This window comes from Mesoplodon mirus (genome assembly GCF_964341445.2).
Source record: "Mesoplodon mirus genome assembly, chromosome: X".
NCBI lineage: Eukaryota > Metazoa > Chordata > Mammalia > Artiodactyla > Ziphiidae > Mesoplodon > Mesoplodon mirus.
Window position 1 is genome coordinate 49,787,596 of NC_138981.1, and position 18,705 is coordinate 49,806,300.

The window sequence follows — 18,705 nt, forward strand, 5'->3', positions numbered from 1 at the left end:
GACAAAATCACATACAGAAGCATACACATACACACTCACAAAAAGAGAAAAAGGGAAAAATATATACATCGTTGATTCCAAAGTCCACCTCCTCAATTTGGGATGTTTCGTTGTCTATTCAGGTATTCCACAGATGAAGTGTACATCATGTTGATTGTGCAGATTTAATCTACTGCTCCTGAAGCTGCTGGGAGACATTTCCCTTTCTCTTCTTTGTTTGCACAGCTCCCAGGGTTCAGCTTTGGATTTGGACCTGCCTCTGCCTATAGGTCGCCTGAGGGCCTCTGTTCTTTGCTGAGACAGGACGGGGTTAAAGGAGCAGCTGGTTCGGGGGCTCTGGCTCACTGAGGCATTGGGGATGGAGAGGAACGGAGTGCTGGTCGAGCATGCACCAGCAGAGGCCAGCATGATGTTGCACCAACCTAAGGTGCCCCGTGTGTTCTCCCGGGGTAGTTGTCCCTGCATCACGGGACCCTGGCAGTGGCGGGCTGCACAGGCTCCCAGGAGGGGACGTGTGGATAGTGACCTGTGCTTTCATGCAGGCTTCTTGGTGTCTGCAGCAGCAACCTTAGCATCCCATATCTGTCTCTGGGGTCCGTGCTGATAGCTGCAGCTTGCGCCCATCTCTGGAGCTCCTTTGAGCAGCGCTCTTAATCCCCTCTCCTCACACACCAGGAAACAAGGAGGCAAGAAAAAGTCTCTTTCCTCTTCGGCAGCTCCAGACTTTTTCCTGGACTCCCTCCCGGCTAGCTGTGGTGCACTAGCCCCTTCTGGCTCTGTTCATGCAGCCAGCCCGACTCCTCTCCCTGGGTTCTGACCTCTGAAGCCCAAGCCTCAGCTCCCAGCCCTCACCCACCCCAGCGGGTGAGCAGGCAAGCCTCTCAGTCTGGTGAGTGCTGGTCAGCACTGATCCTCTGTGAGGGATCTCTCCGCTTTGCCCTCCACACCCCTGTTGCTGCGCTCTCCTCCGTGGCTCTGAAGCTTCCTCCCTCCACTCCCCGCAGTCTTCGCCCACGAAGGGGCTTCCTAGTGTGTGTAAACCTTTCCTCCTTCACGGCTCCCTCCCACTGGTGCAGGTTCCATCCCTATCCTTTTGTCTCTGTTTATTCTTTTCTCTTTTGGCCTACCCAGGTACGTGGGGGAGTTTCTTGCCTTTTGGGAGGTCTGAGGTCTTCTGCCATCATTCAGTAGGTGTTCTGTAGGAGTTGTTCCACATGTAGATGTATTTCTGATGTATTTGTGGGGAGGAAGGTGATCTCCGCGTCTCACTCTTCCACCATCTTGAAACTCCTCCTCCGATACCATATCTTTTTCATCCGTTCATCTTTTGATGGGCACTTAGGTGGTTTCCATATCTTGGCTATTATAAATAATGCCATAGTGAACATAGGGGTGCATGTATCTTTTCAAATTAGAGTTTTCATATTCTTTGGATAAATACCTGGAAGTGGGATAGCTGGATCATATGGTAGTTCTATTCTTGATGTATTTTTACATCTTATTTATTTACTTATGTATTTATTTTCGGCTTTGTTGCTGCACACGGGCTTTCTCTAGTTGCATTGAGTGGGAGCTACTCTTCTTTGTGATGTGCAGGCTTCTTGTTCCTGTAGCTTCTCTTGTTGCAGAGCATGGGCTCTAGGTGCGTGGCCGTCAGTAGTTGTGGCTCACAGGTGCTAGAGTGCAGGCTCAGTAGTTGTGGCACATGAGCTTAGTTGCTCCATGATATGTGGGATCTTCCTGTACCAGGGATCAAACCTGTGTCGCCTCCATTAGCAGGCAGACTCTTCACCACTGCACCACCAGAGAAGTCCATATTTTTGTTTTTTTAGGACTCTCCATATTTCTTCCATAGTCTGTGCACCAATTTACATTCCCACAAACAGCATATGAAGGTTCCCCTTTCTACACTTGTTATTTCTACACTTGTTATTTCTTGCCTTTTTGATAATAGGCAATCTTAAGGGGCGTAAGTCGGTATATTATTGTGGTTTAGATTTACATTTCCATACTAATCAGTGACATCGATCACCTTTTCATGTGCCTGTTGGCCATCTGTATATCTTTGGGAAAATGTCTATTCAGGTGCTCTTCCCATTTTTTTTTTTTTTCAGTACGCGGGCCTCTCACTGTTGTGGCCTCTCCCATTGCGGGGCACAGGCTCCAGACGTGCAGGCTCAGCGGCCATGTCTCATGGGCCTAGCCACTCCGCGGCATGTGGGACCTTCCCGTACCGGGGCACAATCCCATGTCCCCTGCATTGGCAGATGGACTCTCAACCACTGCGCCACCAGGGAAGCCCTGCTCTTCCCATTTTTCAGTCAGGTTGCTTGTTTTGTTGTTGATGAGTTTGTATGAATTCTTTATGTATTTTGGATATTAACTGCTTATCAGATATATGATTTTCAAATATCTTTTTCCATTCAGTAGGTTGCCTTTTTGTTCTGTTGATGGTTTCTTTTGCTATGCAGAAGCTTTTTATTTTGATGTAGTCCCATTTGTTTATTTTTGCTTTTGTTTCCTTTTAGGAGACATATCTAGAAAGACATTGCTAAGACTGGTATCAAAGACCATACTGCCTATGTTTTCTTCTAGGACTTTTATGGTTTCAAATCTTGTGTTGAAATCCTTAAACCATTTTCAGTTATTTTTTCTGTATGGTTTGAGATATTGGTCTATTTTCACGTTTTTGCATGTCACTCTTCATGTTTTCCAAAACCATTTATTGAAGAGACTATTCTTGCTCCACTGTGAATTCTTGCTCCTTTGTTGTAAATTAATTGTCCATATATGCATGGGTTTATTTCTAGGCTCTCAATTCTGTTCCTTGCTCTGTGTGTGTTTTTCTGCCAATACCATTCAGTTTTGATTACTGTGGCTTTGTAGTATATTTTGAAATCAGGGAGTGATGTACCTCCAGCTTTGTTCTTTTCTTCAGGATTGCTTTGGCTATTTGGGATCTTCCATGGTTCCATACAAATTTCAAATTTTAGGATTATTTGATCTATTTCTGTGAAAAATGTTGTTAGAATTTTGATAGTGATTGCATTCAGTTTTTATGTTGCTTTGGGTAATAGAGACATTTTAATGATACTAATTCTTCTAATCCAAGAGCAGAGAATATCTTCCCATTTATTTGTTTCTTCAATTCCTTTCATCATTGATTTATAGCTTTCAGTGTACAGTTCTTTTTTACTTCCTTGGTTAAATTTATTCCTAGGTATTTTATTCTTTTTGTCACAATTATAAATGGTATTGTTTACTTAATCTCTCTTTCTACTAGCTCATTATTGGTGTATAGAAACACAACAGATTTTTGTATATTGATTTCATATCCTGCAAATTTAACGTCTTTGTTTCTTATTTCTAATAGTTTTTTTTGGTGGAGACTTCAGAATTTTCTATATATAAAATCATGTCATCTACAAATAGTAACAGTTTTACTTCTTTCTTTCCAATTTGGATGTCTTTTATTTCCTTTTCTTGCCTAATTGCTCTGGCTAGGACTTCCAATACTATGTTGAATAAAAGTGGCTAGGGTGGGCATTCTTGTCTTGTTCCTGATTTTAGAGGAATAGCTTTCAGTTTTTCACCATTGAATATGATGTTAGCTCTGGGTATTTCATATATGGCCTTTATTATGTTGAGGTACATTCCTTTTATACCTACTTTATTGAGAGTTTTATCATAAATGTGTGTTGAATCTTGTCAAAAGCTTTTTCTGCAGTTACTCAGATAATCATGATTTTTATACTTTATTTTGTTAATGTGGTATATCACATGGCTTGATTTGCAGGTGTTGAACCATCCTTGTATAACTGGAATAAATCCCACCTGATCATGGTGCATGATGCTTTTAATGCATTGTATTTGGTTTGCTATTATTTTATTGAGGATTTTTGCATCTGTGTGCATCAGAGATATTGGCTTGTAATTTCCTTTTTGTGTGTGTTGGCTTTGTCTGGTTTTGGTATCATGGTAATGTTGGCCTCATAAAATGAGTTAAGAAGTGTTCCCTTCTCTTCAGTTTTTTGGAGTAGCTTGGGAAGGATAGGTATTAAATCTTCCTTGAATGTTTGGTAGAATTCATCTGTGAAACCATGTGGTCCTGGACTTTGTTCTTTTGGTAGCTCTTTGATTACTGTTTCAATCTCTGTACTAATGATCAGTCTGTTCAAACTGTTTCTTCATGGTTCTGTTATAGAAGGTTGTATGATTCTAAGAATTTGTCCATTTCTTCTAGGTTGTCCAATTTGTTGGAATATACTGTTCATAGTATTCTCTTATAATCCTTTGTATTTCTGTGGTATCTTTTGTTACTCTTCTCTTTTATTTCTGTTTTTTTTTTAATCAGGATTTTCTCTCTTTCTTCTTTGTGAGTCTAGCTAAAGGTTTGTCAGGTTTTTTTATCCTTCAAAAGAACCCACTGTTAATTTCATTGACCTTTTCTCTAGTCCTTTTAGTCTCTATTTTATTTATATCTGCTCTGACCTTTGTTATTTACTTTCGTCTACTGATCTTGGGCTTTGTTCTTCTTTTTCTAGTTCCTTTAGGTGTAAAGTTATTTATTTGAGATTTTTCTTGTTTCTTGAGGTAGGCCTGTATTACTATAAACTTCCCTATTTGTGCCACTTTGCTGGATCACATAGATTGTGGTATGTCATATTTTCATTTGCCTTCAGGTAGTTTTCGATTTCTCCTTTGATTTCTTCATTGACCCAATATTGTTCAGTAACATGTTGTTCAGTCTCCAAATATTTGTTATTTTTCCAGCTTTATTCTTGTAGTTGATTTTAGTTTCATACCATTGTCAGAAAAGATGCTTGATATGATTTCAGTCTTCTTAAATTTATTGAGCCTTGTTTTGTGTTACAACATATGGTCTATCTCTCAGAAACTTCCATGTGCAGAAAGATTTGTATTCTGCTGCATTTCGATGGAATGTTCTGTACAAATCTAACAAATCCATCTGGTCTGATATTTCATTTAAGGTCAGTGTTTTCTTCATTTAAGGCCATCTGTCTGGATGATCTATCCATTGATGTAAGTGGGGTATTGGTGTTAAAGTTCCCTACTATTATCACATTGCTGTCAATTTGTTTTCTTACTTCTGTTAATAATTTCTTTATATATTTTGGTGCTCCCATATTAATCACTGTTATGTCATTTTTATCTCTTACTACCCTTTTTCGGCTTGAAGTCCATTTTGTGTGATATGAGTATGGCTACACCCACTTTGTTTTCACTGACATTTGCTAAGACTATCATCTTCTGTCTGTTTACAAAAAGCCTATAGATCTGAGGTGAATCTCATGGAGGCAGCACAGAGTTGAGTATTGTTTCATAGCCTCTCCAGCTACTGTGTGTCTTTTGATTGGTGAATTCAGTTCATTTACATTTTGGGTGATTATTGATGGATGAGTACTTAGTACTGCCATTTTATCTTCTGATTTCTGTTTGTTCTATACTATCATTGTTTCTTTTTTTAACATCTTTATTGGAGTATAATTGCTTTACAATGTTGTGTTAGTTTCTGCTGTACAAGATTTGTTAATGTATATATGTCAGTGCTGCTCTCTCACTTCATTCCAGCTTACCCATTACCCTCCCCATGTCCTCAAGTCCATTCTCTGTGTCTGCGTCTTTATTCCTGTCCTGCCCCTAGGTTCGTCAGAACCATTTTTTTTTAGGATCCCATATATATGTGTTAGCATATGGTATTTGTTTTTCTCTTTCTGAGTTCACTCTGTATGACAGACTGTAGGTCCATCCAGCTCACTAAAAATAACTCTATTTCATTTCCTTTTATGGCTGAGTAATATTCCATTGTATATAGATGCCACATCTACTCTATCCGTTAATCTGTTGATGGACACTTAGGTTGCTTCCATCTCCTGGCTATTGCAAATAGAGCTGCAGTGAACATTTTGGTACATGACTATTTTTGAATTATGGTTTTCTCAGGGTATATGCCCAGTAGTGGGGTTGCTGGGTCGTATGGTAGTTCTATTTATATTTTTTTAAGGAACCTCCATACTGTTCTCCATAGTGGCTGTACCAATTCACATTCCCACCAGCAGTGCAGGAGTATTCCCTTTTCTCCACACCCTCTCCAGCATTTATTGTTTCTAGATTTCTTGATGATGGCCATTCTTACTGGTGTGAGACGATATCTCATTGTAGTTTTGATTTGCATTTCTCTAATGATTAATGATGTTGAGCATTCTTCCATTTGTTTGTTGGCAATCTGTATATCTTCTTTGGAGAAATGTCTATTTAGGTCTTCTGCCCATTTTTGCATTGGGTTGTTTGTTTTTTTGATATTGAGCTGCATGAGCTACTTCTGTATTTTGGAGATTAAACCTTTGTCAGCTGCTTCGTTTGCAAATATTTTCTCCCGTTTGGAGGATTGTCTTTTCGTCTTCTTTATGGTTTCCTTTGATGTGCAAAAGCCTTTAAGTTTCATTAGGTCTCATTTGTTTATTTTTATTTTTATTTCCACTTCTCTAGGAGGTGGGTCAAAAAGGATCTTGCTGTATTTTATGCCATAGAGTATTCTGCCTATGTTTTCCTCTAAGAGTTTTATAGTGTCTGGCCTTACATTTAGGTCTTTAATCCATTTTGAGTCTACTTTTGTGTTTGGTGTTAGGAAGTGTTCTAATTTCATTCTTTTACATGTACCTGTCCAGTTTTCCCAGCACCCTGTATTGAAGAGACTGTGTTTTCTCCATTGTATATTTGTGACTCCCTTATCAAAGATATGGTGACCATATTTGTGTGGGTTTATCTCTGGGCTTTCTATCTTGTTCCATTGATCAGTATTTCTGTTTTTGTGCCAGTACCATACGGTCTTGATTACTGTAGCTTTGTAGTATATTCTGAAATTAGGGAGCCTGATTCCTCCAGCTCCAGTTTTCTTTCTCAAGAGTGCTTTGGCTATTCGGGGTCTTTTGTGTTTCCATACAAATTGTGAATTTTTTTGTTCTACCTCTGTGAAAGATGCCATTGGTAGTTTGATAGAGATTGCATTGAACTGTAGATTGCTTTGGGTAGTAAAGTCATTTGCATAGTGTTGATTGTTCCAATCCCAGAACATGGTATATCTCTCCATCTTTTTGTATCATCTTTAATTTCTTTCATCAGTGTCTTATAGTTTTTTGCATTCAGGTCTTTTGTCTCCTTAGATAGGTTTATTCCTAGGTATTTAATTCTTTTTGTTGCAGTGGTAAATGGGAGTGTTTTTGTATTTTCTCTTTAAGATTTTTCATCCTTAGTGTATAGGAATGCCAGAGATTTCAGTGCATTAATTTTGCATCCTGCAGCTTGGCCAAATTCATTGATGAGCTCCAGCAGTTTTCTGGTAGCATCTTTAGGATTCTCTGTGTATAGTATCATGCCATCTGCAAACTGTGGCAGTTTTATTTCTTCTTTTCTGATTTGGATTCCTTTTATTTCCTTTTCTTCTCTGATTGCCGTGGCTAAAACTTCCAAAACAATGTTGAATAATAGTGGTGCAGGTGGGCAACCTTGTCTTGTTGCTGACCTACGAGGAAATGGTTTCATTTGTTCACCATTGAGAACGATGTTGGCTGTGGGTTTGTCATATATGGCCTTTATTACGTTGAGGTAAGTTCCCTCTATGCCTACTTTCTGGAGAGATTTTATAATAAATGGGTGTTGAATTTTGTTGTAAGCTTTTTCTGCATCTATTGAGATTATCATATGTTTTTTCTCCTTCAGTTTCTTAATATGGTGTATCACGTTGATTGATTTGCATATATTGAAGAATTCTTGCATTCCTGCGATAAACCCCACTTGATTATGGTGTATGATCCTTTTAATGTGCTGTTCGATTCTGTTTGCTACTATTTTGTTGAGAAATTTTGCATCTATGTTCATCGGTGATATTGGCCTGTAGTTTTCTTTTTTTGTAAAATCTTTGTCTAGTTTTGGTATCAGGGTGATGGTAGCCTCATGTAATGAGTTTGGGAGTATTACTCCCTCTGCTATATTTTGGAAGCATTTGAGAAGGTTAGGTGTTAGCTCTTCTCTAAATGTTTGATTGAATTCACCTGTGAAGTCATCTGGTCCTGGACTTTTGTTTGTTGGAAGATTTTTAATCACAGTTTTAATTTCAGTGCTTGTGATTGGTCTGTTTATATTTTCTATTTCTTCCTGGTTCCATCTTGAAAGGTTGTGCTTTTCTAAGAATTTGTCCATTTCTTCCAGGTTGTCCATTTTATTCGCATATAGTTGCTGGTAGTAATCTCTTATGATCCTTTGTCTTTCTGCAGTGTCAGATGTTACTTCTTCTTTTTCATTTCTAGTCTTGTTGATTTGTGTCTTCTCCCTTTTTTCCTTGATGAGTCTGGCTAACGGTTTATCAATTTTGTTTATCTTCTCAAATAACCAGCCTTTAGTTTTATTGATCTTTGCTATTGTTTCCTTCATTTCTTTTTATTTCTGAGCTGATCTTTATGATTTCTTTCCTTCTGCTCACTTTGGAGTTTTTGTGTTCTCCTTTCTCTAATTGCTTTAGGTGTAACATTAGGTTGTTTATTTGAGATGTTTCTTGTTTCTTGTGGTAGGGTTGTATTGCTATAAACTTCCCTCTTAAAACTGCTTTTGCTGCATCCCATAGGTTTTGGATCATCATGTTTTCATTGTCATTTGTTTCTAGGTATTTTTTTATTTCCTCTTTGAATTTTTTCAATGATTTCTTGGTTATGAAGTAGTGTATTGTTTAGCCTCCATGTGTTTGTATTTTTTACAGTTTTGTTTTTTTTTTACTGTAATTCATACCTAGTCTCATAGTGTTGTGGTTGGGAAAGATACTTGACATGGTTTCAATTTTTTTAATTTACCCATGATTGATTTTACCAAAGATATGAATCTATCCTGCAGAATGTTCCATGAGCACTTGGGAACAAAATATATTCTGTTGTTTTTCAATGGAATGTACTATAAATATCAATTAAGTCCATCTTATCTAATGTGTCATTTAAGACTTGTGTTTCCTTATTTATTTTCATTTTGGATGATCTCTGTTCATCGGTGAAAGTGAGATGTTAAAGTCCCCTACTATTGTTGTTACTGTCGATTTCCCCTTTTATGCCTGTTAGTATTTGCCTTTTGTATTGAGGTGCTCTTATGTTGGGTACATAAATACTTAGTTGTTTTCAGTTCTTCTTAGATTGATCCCTTGATCATCATGAGTGTCCTTCTTTGTCTCTTGTCTGTATTTTAAAGACTATTTTGTCTGATATGAGAATTCCTGCTCCAGCTTTCTTTTGATTTCTATTTTCATGGAATATCTTTTTCCACCCCTTCAGTTTCAGTCTTTATGTGTCCCTTGGTCTGAAGTGAGTCTCTTGTAGGTAGCATATATATGGGTCTTGTTTTTGAATCCGTTCAGCCAGTCTATGTGTTTTGATTGGAGCATTGAATCCATTTACATTTAAGGTAGCTACTGACATGTATGTTCCTATTACCATTTTCTTAATTGTTTTGGGTTTGTTATTGTAGGGCTTTTCCTTCTCTTCTGTTTGCTGCCTAGAGAAGTTCCTTTAGCATGTGTTGTAAAGCTGTTTTGGTGGTGCTGAATTCCCTTAGCTTTTGCTTGTCAGTAAATATTTTAATTTCTCTGTTGAATATGCATGACATCCTTACTGTGTAGAGTCATCTTGGTTGTAGGTTTTTCTCTTTCATCACTTTAAATATGTCCTGCCACTCCCTTCTGGCTTGCAGAGTTTCTGCTGAAAGATCAGCTGTTAACCTTATGGGGATTCCATTCTATGTTATTTGTTGCTTTACCCTTGCTGCTTTTAGTGTCTTTTCTTTGTATTTAATTTTTGATAGTTTGATTAATATGTGTCTTGGCATGTTTCTCCTTGGATTTATCCTGTATGGGATTCTCTGCGCTCCCTGTACTTGATTGACTATTTCTTTTCCCATGTTAGAGAAGTTTTCAACTAGAATCCCTTCAAATATTTTCTCAGTCCCTTTCTTTTTCTCTTCTTCTTCTGGGACTCCTATAATTCGAATGTTCGTGTGTTTAATGTTGTCTCAGAGGTCTGTGAGCCTGTCCTCAATTCTTTTCATTCTTTTTTCTTTATTCTGCTCTGTGGCAGTTACTTCCACTATTTTATCTTCCAGGTCACTTATCCATTCTTCTGCCTCAGTTATTCTGCTGTTGATTGCTTCTAAAGAATTTTTAATTTCATTTATTGTGTTGTTCATCATTGTTTGTTTGCTCTTTAATTCTTCTAGGTCCTTATGAAAGTTTTTTTTTTTTGCATTTTCTACCTTCTGTTTCCAAGATTTTGGATCATCTTTACTCTCATTACTCTGTATTGTTTTTCAGGTCGACTGCCTGTTTCCTCTTCATTTGTTTGGTCTGGTGTGTTTTTACATTGCTCCTTCATCTCATGCATTTTTCTCTGTCTTCTCTCTTTTTTTTTTTTTTAACTTACTGTGTTTGGGGTCTCCTTTTTGTAGGTTGCTGGTTCGTAGTTCCCATTGTTTTGGTGTCTGCCCCCAGTGGGTGACGTTGGTTCAGTGGCTTCTGTAGGCTTCCTGGTGGAGGGGACTGGTACCTGTGTTCTCGTGGGTGGGACTGGATCTTTTCTTTCTGCTGGGCAGGGCCATGCCCGGTGGTGTGGTATGGGTTGTCTGTGAACTTTGTATGATTTTAGGCAGCCTCTCTGCTAATGGGTGTGCTTGTGTTCCTGACTTGCTAGTTGTTTAGCATAGGTTGTCCAGCACTGTATTTTGCTGGTTGTTCAGTGGAGCTGGGTCTTTGCATTGAGATGGAGATCTCTGTGAGAGCTTTCATCGTTTGATATTAAGTCAGGCTGGGAGGTCTCTGGTTGTCCAATGTCCTGGACTTGGCTCTCCCATCTCTGAGTCTCAGGCCTGACACCCAGGTGGAACACCAAGACCCTGTCAGCCACACGGTCGTTTCTGTGCTGCTTCCCTACCAGGAGCATCCCAATGTGGTGACCAACTCAGTCTCCAACTTCCCTTTCCTCAGGACGGTCTCACTGTTTCTTTTTCCTTGTGTTTTTGTCTTCCATTTTTGTTTGGTGGTTTTCTATGATATTTTTCTCAGTTTCCTCATTTTGTTTTGTGTCTCTGTTCTAGATTTATGTTTTGTAATTAACATGAAGTTTGTATCAATTGTCACATAGATAAATAGTTTTTTTCTGCTGATAGCATCTTATCTTCATTTAACTGTATGGTTTTCCTCTTCCCCTTTTGTGTTTTTGTTGTCTCAAACTTTCCCTTTTTACATTGTAAGTTTGTTACCAAATTGAAGTAGCTATAGTTATTTTTTCTGCATTTTCTCCCTTTTTTAACCTTTATACTGTAATAAAGTGTTTAAGAACCTTTTCTGGTAAATAGTTGAAATGTTCTGATTCTGTCTGTCTATCACCTTACTGCAAATTTTGTGTACTTTTGTCTTTGTTTCTGGTGTACGACCTCTGCTCAACATCTCTTGTAAGGCAGGTCTAGTGTTGATGAACTGCCTCAGCTTTTGTTTGTCTGTGAATGTCTTTACTTCTCCTTCATATCTGAATGATAACTTTGGTGGATATAGTATTCTTGGGTGACAACTTTTATCTTTTAGTATTTTGATAATGTCATTCCATTCCCACCTGACCTATAGAGTTTCTGCTTAGAAATCTGCTCATAGCCTAATTTGGGTTCCTTTGTAGTTCACCATTTTTTTCTCCCTGGCTGCCTACAAAGTTGTTTCTTTGTCATAGACTTTTGGCAGTTTTAATATGTGTCTTGGAGAAGGTCTTTTTGCATTGAGGTAATCACGTGTTCTCTTAGCTTCATGGACTTGTATATCCAGTGCCTTGCACAGTTTAGGAAATTCTCAGCCATTATTTGTTTAAATAAACTCTCTGCTCCCTTCTCCCTCTTTTCTCCTTTGGTGCTGTCCATCATCCTAATGTTGCCCTACCTAAGAGTCAGATAGCTCTTGTAGAATTTCCTCATTTTTTTTGCATCTTATTTTTCTTTCCTCTTCTACTTGTATCTTTTCTAGATTTCTATCTTCACACTCACTAATTCTCTCTTCCATATGGTCTGCTTTATTTCCAGTGCTTTTTAATGCATTCTTTATCTCATTTATTGAGTTTTTCAGCTCCAGAATTTTAGTCTTTTTTTTTTTTAGTTTCAACCTTTTTGGTAAAGCATTCCTGTTTATTAATTTTACTCCTGAGCTAATTGATGTGCCTTTCTGAGTTTTCATGTAGCTTGTTGAATTTCTTCATGACAGCTATTTTAAATTCTCTATCAGATCACATTATTCTGTGACTTTAACTTTGGTTTCTGGAGAATTGTCATTTTCTTTTTGTGGTGCGGTGTTACTGTGCTTCTTCATGGTACTTCCTTCTGCCAGATCATGTGAAGTGAGACAAGTTAGAGATTAGGGGTCTTTTCTTTATCCATAGGTGGCACTATAGCACAAGTTTTTGGTTTCTCTTACCTGAGCTGCCTCTGTCAGAGGTGTGCCCCCTGTCCCAACTCTCATTATCACTTCTGGTGTTTTCATGGTCATTGGCAGCTTGCTTCTGCCTATGTCACTGGCAGAAGCTACCTGGTTCACCTGGATGGTGGGTTCTTCCCTTGCTTCCAGGATCCTCTGAGTCACAGGCTCAGCCACCACAGGGGGAAGAGGTGGAGGGAGCCAGGGTCATACCAGTGCTTCTTCCCTATCTGGTTTTCTAAGGTTCTCAGGCTCTGCCACTGCTGGTGGGAGAGCAGGGGGGCTGGAGACTTGGGCACCTCAGTGGCTGGAGGGACAGGACCGCAGGCCCCATTCCCACTGCTGTACAGTTAGATGTGGCCATGGGTGCCACTGCAGCCAGGAGGCTGTTGTTGTGTGTGCTGTCTGCTCTGCTGCTACCAGGTTCTCTGGGGCTGCAGGCTTAGCTGCCATGGCCAGAGGGCCAGGATTATAGACACTACCTCTACCGTTCCTTCAGTTCTGCCTCCTCTATCTGTTCCAGTCCATCCACCTTTAGATGTACAGGTGTGTGGAATACTCTAGCATCCTGGTGTGTTGGACAAAAGTACCTTTGTTGAGTTGTGAATGTTTTAGTGGTTGTAGATTGAAGGGGAGAGACAGAGGTAGCTTTTCATTCCACCATATTGTTGATGCCACCCCTTGATTTTTTTGTTTAGGACAGAACACTACTGTATTCTTCTAGCCAGCTGGCAATTGAGAATTTCTTGGGAAGCAACACACAGCCTAAGGAGCAAAGAGCAACATTCTGCTAAAAAGTTAACTTGGAGCCATTTTCATATAGTTTAGAGTGTTTGACTAATTATTCATTCAGTAAATATTCATTGAGCAACTACTCTGTGGCAAGCTCTATGCTAAAAGCTGGGAAACAATGTCAAACTGTAACAGACATGGTCCTTACCTTCATGGAGCTTGCTGTCTAGGGGATTGAATGCCACTAATTAAAAACTCACACAAATATGTATAATATCACACTTGCGGTGAGTGTTAAAAATAAAACCAGTATGTTAGTATAATTGCCTATGGTGACTAGATTTGCCCAAGTCAGTGAGGTCAGGGATATTTTCTGTGAGGAAGTATGAATTGAACTGAAATCCAGTGGAACAAGTAGGAGTTAATTAGGTATAAAAGTAAGGGGAGGGCTTCCCTGGTGGCGCAGTGGTTGAGGGTCTGCCTGCCAATGCAGGGGACGCGGGTTCGTGCCCCGGTCTGGGAGGATCCTGCGTGCCATGGAGCGGCTGGGCCCGTGGACCATAGCCGCTGAGCCTGTGCATCCGGAGCCTGTGCTCCACAGCGGGAGAGGTCACAACGGTGAGAGGCCCGCGTACCACACACACACACAAAAATTAAGGGGATAGATTGTGAGACAGAGTGTAAAGCACGTGTAAAGGCCCCTCGGTGGATAGACCATGGGCCACTAGAATTGAGGGAAGGTCAAAGTATATTTGGAACACAAGGAGAGGAGCAAAAGGTGGCACAAGATGTGGCCTTAGAAGTAAGAAGGTGAGGCCATCCTAATTTGCTATCATTTTCCCTTTAATTTGAAGCTTTAGGATTATCTTTCACACTGATTAAGCCAACAAAAATAGATCATAAATAGGAGTGATTAAGTGATGACTTGCTTATTACCTAGATTTTTTTTCCTACTAGACAGGACACCTTCATGGAAAATTATTTCACCAGCCAACGAGACAACATCTTCCGTAATGTGGAGGTTCTGATTTATGTATTTGATGTGGAAAGCCGAGAACTGGAAAAGGACATGCACTATTACCAGTCATGCCTGGAGGCCATTCTGCAGAATTCTCCAGATGCCAAAATCTTTTGCTTGGTGCATAAAATGGATCTGGTACAGGAGGATCAACGAGACCTGGTAAGAAATAGAAAGGGTGGTGCACCAAATAATTGACATCCTTTGTAGACTTCTTCTGTAGGGATATAGGTAAATTTGTACCATTCTTTTTAGGAAAAAAAAATCTCAGCATAAGCTTTCAAAATGAAGTTGACATTTGTTTTTAAAAACACTTATAAACAGGGCTTCCCTGGTGGCGCAGTGGTTGAGAGTCCACCTGCCGATGCAGGGGACACAGGTTCGTGCCCCGGTCCGGGAAGATCCCACATGCTACAGAGTGGCTAGGCCCGTGAGCCATGGCTGCTGAGCCTGTGCGTCCGGAGCCTGTGCTCTGCAACGGGAGAAGCCACAACAGTGAGAGGCCCATGTACCGCAGGGAAAAAAAAAAAAAAGCTTTGGGGCTTCCCTGGTGGCACAGTGATTGGGAGTCCGCCTGCCGATGCAGGGGACGCAGGTTTGTGCCCCGGTCCGGGAGGATCCCAAATGCTGTGGAGCAGCTGGGCCCGTGAGCCATGGCCGCTGAGCCTGCGCGTCTGGAGCCTGTGCTCCGCAATGGAGAGGCCACAGCAGTGCAAGGCCCGTGTACCAAAAAAAAAACAAACTTATAAACAAATGTTCCATGGTGGTAAGGGAAATATAATGTTCATTTAGCAAATAATCTTCAAATTTGGGAAAGGATCTTGACCGTGTGATATCACTAAGCAGCTTTATGTATTTTTAAAATATATTTGCTACCACTGTTTTACTGTCCTTTAGAGCAGGCAGTTATTGTCAAGGCCAGAAGACCCACCAGGGGTGAGATAAAGAAAGGTCATAGCTCACTAGGTTGACCTAGGAAACTGGTATGCACCAATTCAAATGCCAACTATACTGTGTTAGGCACAATGCCAAGGCCCTCATAATTGCACTGATATGGTATATTTTCTTTTCTAGCATGGGAGTTGGTACACATAAATTTAAACCAGAAAAGACACAGTAGAAAGGGCAAACTCCTAGCTAGCTATGAGACCCCAGAACTGGCAAGTCACAAATAGAGTCTAGCTTTAGTTTGCTCCATATAAAATAAGAGGATTGGATTTTAAAGTCTAAGCTGAAAGAGAAGATCCTCTATTTCCAAGGGTAAAGTTGAGGAAAGCAGTTTTAGAATATGCTGGTGATGTAGAAGAATACAGTTCCTCTTTGGGTTGGAACCTAGGAGTCTAAGGATCCCCTTTAACTTAAGAATTTTTTGGTAATAACTGTGGTCAGGAATACTTTTTTTTCCATAATTAGTTACAGGATTGCCTTCAGTGTTCCAGTATTTGAGTATGTTTTGGTGTTTCTAGATTAGCTTACAGGCTTTCAGAAACCACTTGACAGGGTTCCGTATTTGACTCTGAAAAGGACTTTTGAGTATTCTTTTTAGTTCCTTCTCTCTCTCACTACATATCAATTCTGTTTTAATTCAGCAGAAAATTCTGTATGTAGCTTGATCTTGAGCTTGTGAGGGGTTTGTTATTATTACTGTTTTTTGTTTTGTTTCCCTGGCCCAATTTGCAACAGAAAAACCTAGAGCATTCCAATAAATGACCTCCTTATGGATTTTTTAATTACTTGTAATTTTTAGTGATCAACATATTGTTTTCTAAATGCTTATGTAAATATCCCCAAAGATACATTAATGTTCTTTGTGGGATTTTAAGCTTAATTAAGAAAAGTATACTCTCTTTCATTAAAGTTTCAGACTTGGAGGTTTTGGAATAAAATGGCTAGGGTGCTTCCCTGAATATCAGTTTCAAGCAAGATAGGTGTTTCCCTCTATGTGTGTGTATTAGTCAGGGTTCCTCAGAGAAACAGAACCAATAAGAAGTGTGTGTGTGTGTGTGTGTGTGTGTGTGTGTGTGTAGAGAGAGAGAGAAAGAGAGTGAGAATAAGAGAGAGACTGATTACTTTTAAGGAATTGACTCATGTGATTGTGGAGGCTGGCAAGTCTGAAATCTGCAGGGCCGACTGATAGGGAGAGACCCTTGTTGCAGCTTGAGTCAGAAGGCAGTCTGGATGGCAGAATTCCCTCTTCCTGGGGAATGGCAGTCTTTTTCTCTTAAGGCCTTCAACTGGTTATATAAAGCTTACCCATATGATGGAGGGGGATCTGCTTTACTAAAAGTCCACTGATTTAAATATTAATCTCATCTAAAAAATGCCTTCATAGCAACATCTAAATTGGTGTTTAACCAAATGTCTGGGTATTGTGGCCTAACCTAGTTGTTGCATAAAATTATCCATCACAGTGTGAACAGTGCACTCACTATAAGCCCACCCAGTCCTGGAAAATATCTGTGTATGTGTTTATATTTGTATAAATAGATATTTTTCCATGTATATATGGGCATATATATAGATAGATACATAGCCAAGAATAGATATTTGTGTGTAAGGCGTTGTTATATCTATGTAGCCAAATAAATACAGTCCATACAGAAATAATATATGTGTATGCATGTGTGTATGAGAGTAAGATATCTACAAAAGTTGAAGTATTTTGATTTATAAAATCTTGATATTGGTATAGATATCTTAAAAATGACCCAGATTGGATTATTTGGAATGTTAGATATATTTTATTAAGATTCCTCTGTATGGTAAATTTTATTTTCCAGCATAGTGTTCTCAGTGAGTACTCAGAACAAGCAGCACAGTCCTGAAGAATTCTAGTAGCCATTGCACTTTGTAGACCTGACTTGAAATCATTTCTGCCATCCTAGTCTGTAAAGTAACGTACACATTTAAAAATTCCTTTGAGGAAAAACGAAATGCCCCTGTTTAAAATATGCTAAAATATTACACCTCAGATTTTGCAGTGAGAGAGGAGAGCTGTTAGTTATATGCTGACCAGTATGTTGGTCTATTTACTTCAGATTTTTAAAGAGCGAGAAGAAGATCTGAGGCGTTTGTCTCGCCCATTGGAATGTTCTTGCTTCCGAACATCTATCTGGGATGAAACTCTCTATAAGGTGTGTATGTTTCCCTGAGTTCTCTCATTTAAAGAGCATGAAAAAAAAAGCTAGAAGGGTATTATCAAAACTAAAAGATTTTAAACTCTTTCATAGCCATCTAGATGTGTTGAACCAAAAGAAGAAATAATCTACAATAAATTGTTTGAAAAATACCCAATTTAACCTTAAGAAATTTTGGTTTTGATCTTAGATTGGGTCGACATACCTATCAGATCACACTGAATTAACCCAGTTTGGTCCTGATTAATTTGATACAGATCTTCATGACAGTAGAGGTTTCACTGGCCATCATCCATTTTGACCTGTTGTGGTCTCAGTGCTGACTGGAATTGTATCTAATATTCAGGTACCTCTACAGGATATAAGCTAGTCTGCCTAAGTTTGGATGGCAATAGAAGAACAATATTTAGGGGAGAGATTGGAGAAGGGAGTCTTAGAATGGGATATGTTATTTCTAGAGTATGATAGCTTCAACTTTCATGCCAAATTAGAGACTAGCATTCTTTCAACCAGAGAGATTGTTCCCATTGGTGGAATGGATGCTACACTACTTGTAGTAGTTGTAGAGGTTACAAACAATAGCTGTGTTATGGAGGAAGCTGAAATTACCTTATTGGCACATGGGCTCCTTATCCTGCTTCCTCCCTTTCTCCCACTGATTTAGTGATTTGAAAGACTGGCTCCTTTTGGGTCCTCCTGTGGTCAGACTGCTTCTGGTATCCATTGACAAGTCTGGGTAGGAAAGCATCCTTCTCTGTGACTTGTAGCTACAGCCTCAGTATCAACTCCATCTGACAAGTATCTACAACCAAAAGCACAGAAACCTGATTTGCCAAGGAGAAAAACAGTTGGACTTTAAACATAGCCACTGATTAATTTTTTTAACTAATTCATTTTCCCCCCAATATGTTGACCCAGCCTCGCTCTAATAACAGATCATTTTGAGATACCTATCTAGGAAATACTGTTCTAGATTAATTTGGGCCGAATTTCTCTCAAAGCCTTATTCCCATAGAACAGGTAACCGTGAATAAGGATGGACATGACGCACTGATAAGAACCAACTGCGGTGTGAAGGATGGCAATACATAACACGACCAAAGACAATTGGCTAATCACAACACTGCTGTGAGTGACAATGTCTCTGCTGTGGTTAGCTTTGGTGCCTTCTCCAAGGTAAATTCAGCAGTGACATTAACACCGACCTGGGAACTTGGAACCTGAACCCCCATGCCTAAGTAATAAAACTAATTGGAACAGAGACATGGCTCTACTCTCTCTTACATCAACGTTGCATAGAGCTGACATAAATTTTTATA

General features: G+C 39.4%; 1 protein-coding gene across 7 annotated transcripts in view; it reads left to right on the forward strand.

Annotated features, from left to right (window-relative positions):
- Positions 1–18,705, forward strand: part of RRAGB (Ras related GTP binding B) — a 51,320-nt gene that overhangs the window by 22,398 nt on the left and 10,217 nt on the right. For all 7 annotated transcript variants that reach the window (XM_082609553.1, XM_082609552.1, XM_082609554.1 and 4 more), the window contains 2 exons: positions 14,189–14,411; positions 17,288–17,383. In XM_082609553.1, coding sequence (XP_082465679.1) covers positions 14,189–14,411; positions 17,288–17,383 — 319 coding nt within the window. The remainder of the gene's footprint in view (positions 1–14,188; positions 14,412–17,287; positions 17,384–18,705) is intronic.